Source organism: Apium graveolens, unplaced genomic scaffold, assembly GCF_009905375.1.
Source record: "Apium graveolens cultivar Ventura unplaced genomic scaffold, ASM990537v1 ctg7048, whole genome shotgun sequence".
In the NCBI taxonomy this organism is placed as follows: Eukaryota; Viridiplantae; Streptophyta; class Magnoliopsida; order Apiales; family Apiaceae; genus Apium; species Apium graveolens.
This window is the reverse complement of record NW_027419997.1, coordinates 32,995-34,782: the sequence shown is the minus strand read 5'-3', so window position 1 is coordinate 34,782 and position 1,788 is coordinate 32,995. Positions and strand designations below refer to the sequence as shown.

Here is a 1,788-nt window from a genome sequence, read left to right as displayed (position 1 = left end):
TTTTTGTGTATGGAAAACATGTAAATGATTCACGTTTATACTAGAAAATGATTATTTAAATCATGTGACACATAATTGCAGAAAATAAAATTAGGCTCTTCAAAATTTTCTTTGGTGATAAATCTAAATTAATGAATTTGGGTCTTTTTACGTTTTTTATAATTACCGAAAATGGTAGCAAACATAGTTCCATTTTGGTACAATAATAAACATGTTGTTGTTAAAATAATTATAAGCTAAATTTTGATTATTATTTTAATAATGTAGAATGTTCTTGGAAGCACCTAGAATAGACCTTTGAGGTTCAAGACTTTTTCATGGTCATTTGAGTTCATTACCTTTAGCTTTTCATGTACCTAGGGAGTTTGATATTAAATAATATTCTAGTAGGTTCTATGGAGGTCTATAAATAGGACACTCTTTCAAGCTTTGTAATCATCAAGTTTTATATAATCTTTTGAGTGCAATAAAAGTGTGAGTTTATATCTCTTTTGTGTGAGTTAGTTGTATGGATTATTGAGAACAGGTTTCTTCTCTTTAATCTCCAACTCCTTTATACTTAAGTTCCTACAAAGTGGTATCAAGAGCAAGGTTAAGTGATGTCTTCCAACAATAATATGTCGCAACCTCAACTTCCACATTTGACGGGAAAGAATTACAATCAATGGAGCATTCAAATGAAGGTGTTATATGGATCTCAAGATCTTTGGGAGATAGTTGAAAATGGTTATGAAGAATCGGCGAATCAAGCCAATCTCTCACTGCAACAATTGAACTCTTTAATGGAGAACCGAAAGAAGGACAAGAAGGCCCTCTACTCTATTTATCAAGCGGTGGATGAAGTAATTTTTGAGATAATTTCAACGGCATAAACATCAAAGGAGGCATGGGACATCCTCAACAAGGACTACAAAGGTGAAGAAAAGTAAAAATGGTGAGACTTCAAGCTCTAAGAGGTGAGTTTGATTTACTAAAGATGAAAGAAAGTGAAATGGTGGAGGAATTTTATAATCGAACAATTTTAATTGTTAATCAACTTCGTGTTAGTGGAGAATATATTTCGGATAAAAGAGTCTTGGAAAAAATTCTTCGTAGTATGACTCGAAAATATGAGCATGTTGTTGTGGCCATAGAAGAATCAAATGATTGGAATACTTTCTCTCTTGTAGAATTATTGGGTTCACTACAATCTCATGAACTCCGTATCAAGCAATTTAACCTCTCTCCTTCCGAGCAAGTTTTTGAAGTTCAGGACACCAGTCGTGGTGGTTTTAGAGGAAGAGGTGGAAGAGGATCATTTCGTTGTCGAGGACAAGGAAGAGGAAAGGTGCAAAGTGAAAATTTTAACTCATATCAAAGAGCAAGAGGAAGAGCTCGTGGAGGTTTCAATGGAAGAGGAAAAGGTAATTCTTTTAATTTTCAATGCCATTATTATCATCAAATTGGGCATATGAAAAAAGATTGTTATAAAAGAATTAATGATGAAAAAGTTTCCAATTTTCTACATGAGGATGTTGAGGAGAAAGATGAAAGTATGCTTCTTGTTAGCAATGTTTAAGAAGAGTCACTTGATGATGTTGGTATATCGATAGTGGTTGTAGCAACCACATGAACGGAAATAAAAATTGCTTTGTGAATTTTGATGAAAGTGTCCAACGAGAAGTCAAGACGGGTAACAACAATAGGCTCGTCGTCAAAGGGTGTCGAGATGTTCCGATCCAAACAAAGCAAGGTACACACTATATCTCTAGTGTTTATTATCCCGATCTTAAGCATAATCTTTTAAGT

The 1,788-nt window shown here is 33.8% G+C and overlaps 1 protein-coding gene across 1 annotated transcript; it reads left to right on the top strand.

Moving 5' to 3' along the window:
- Positions 1-931: 931 nt before the first annotated feature.
- LOC141703732 (uncharacterized) lies at positions 932-1,558 on the top strand. Its single transcript, XM_074507161.1, has one exon. It carries the CDS (start codon positions 932-934, stop codon positions 1,556-1,558), a length of 627 nt encoding a protein of 208 aa, XP_074363262.1.
- Positions 1,559-1,788: the final 230 nt, after the last annotated feature.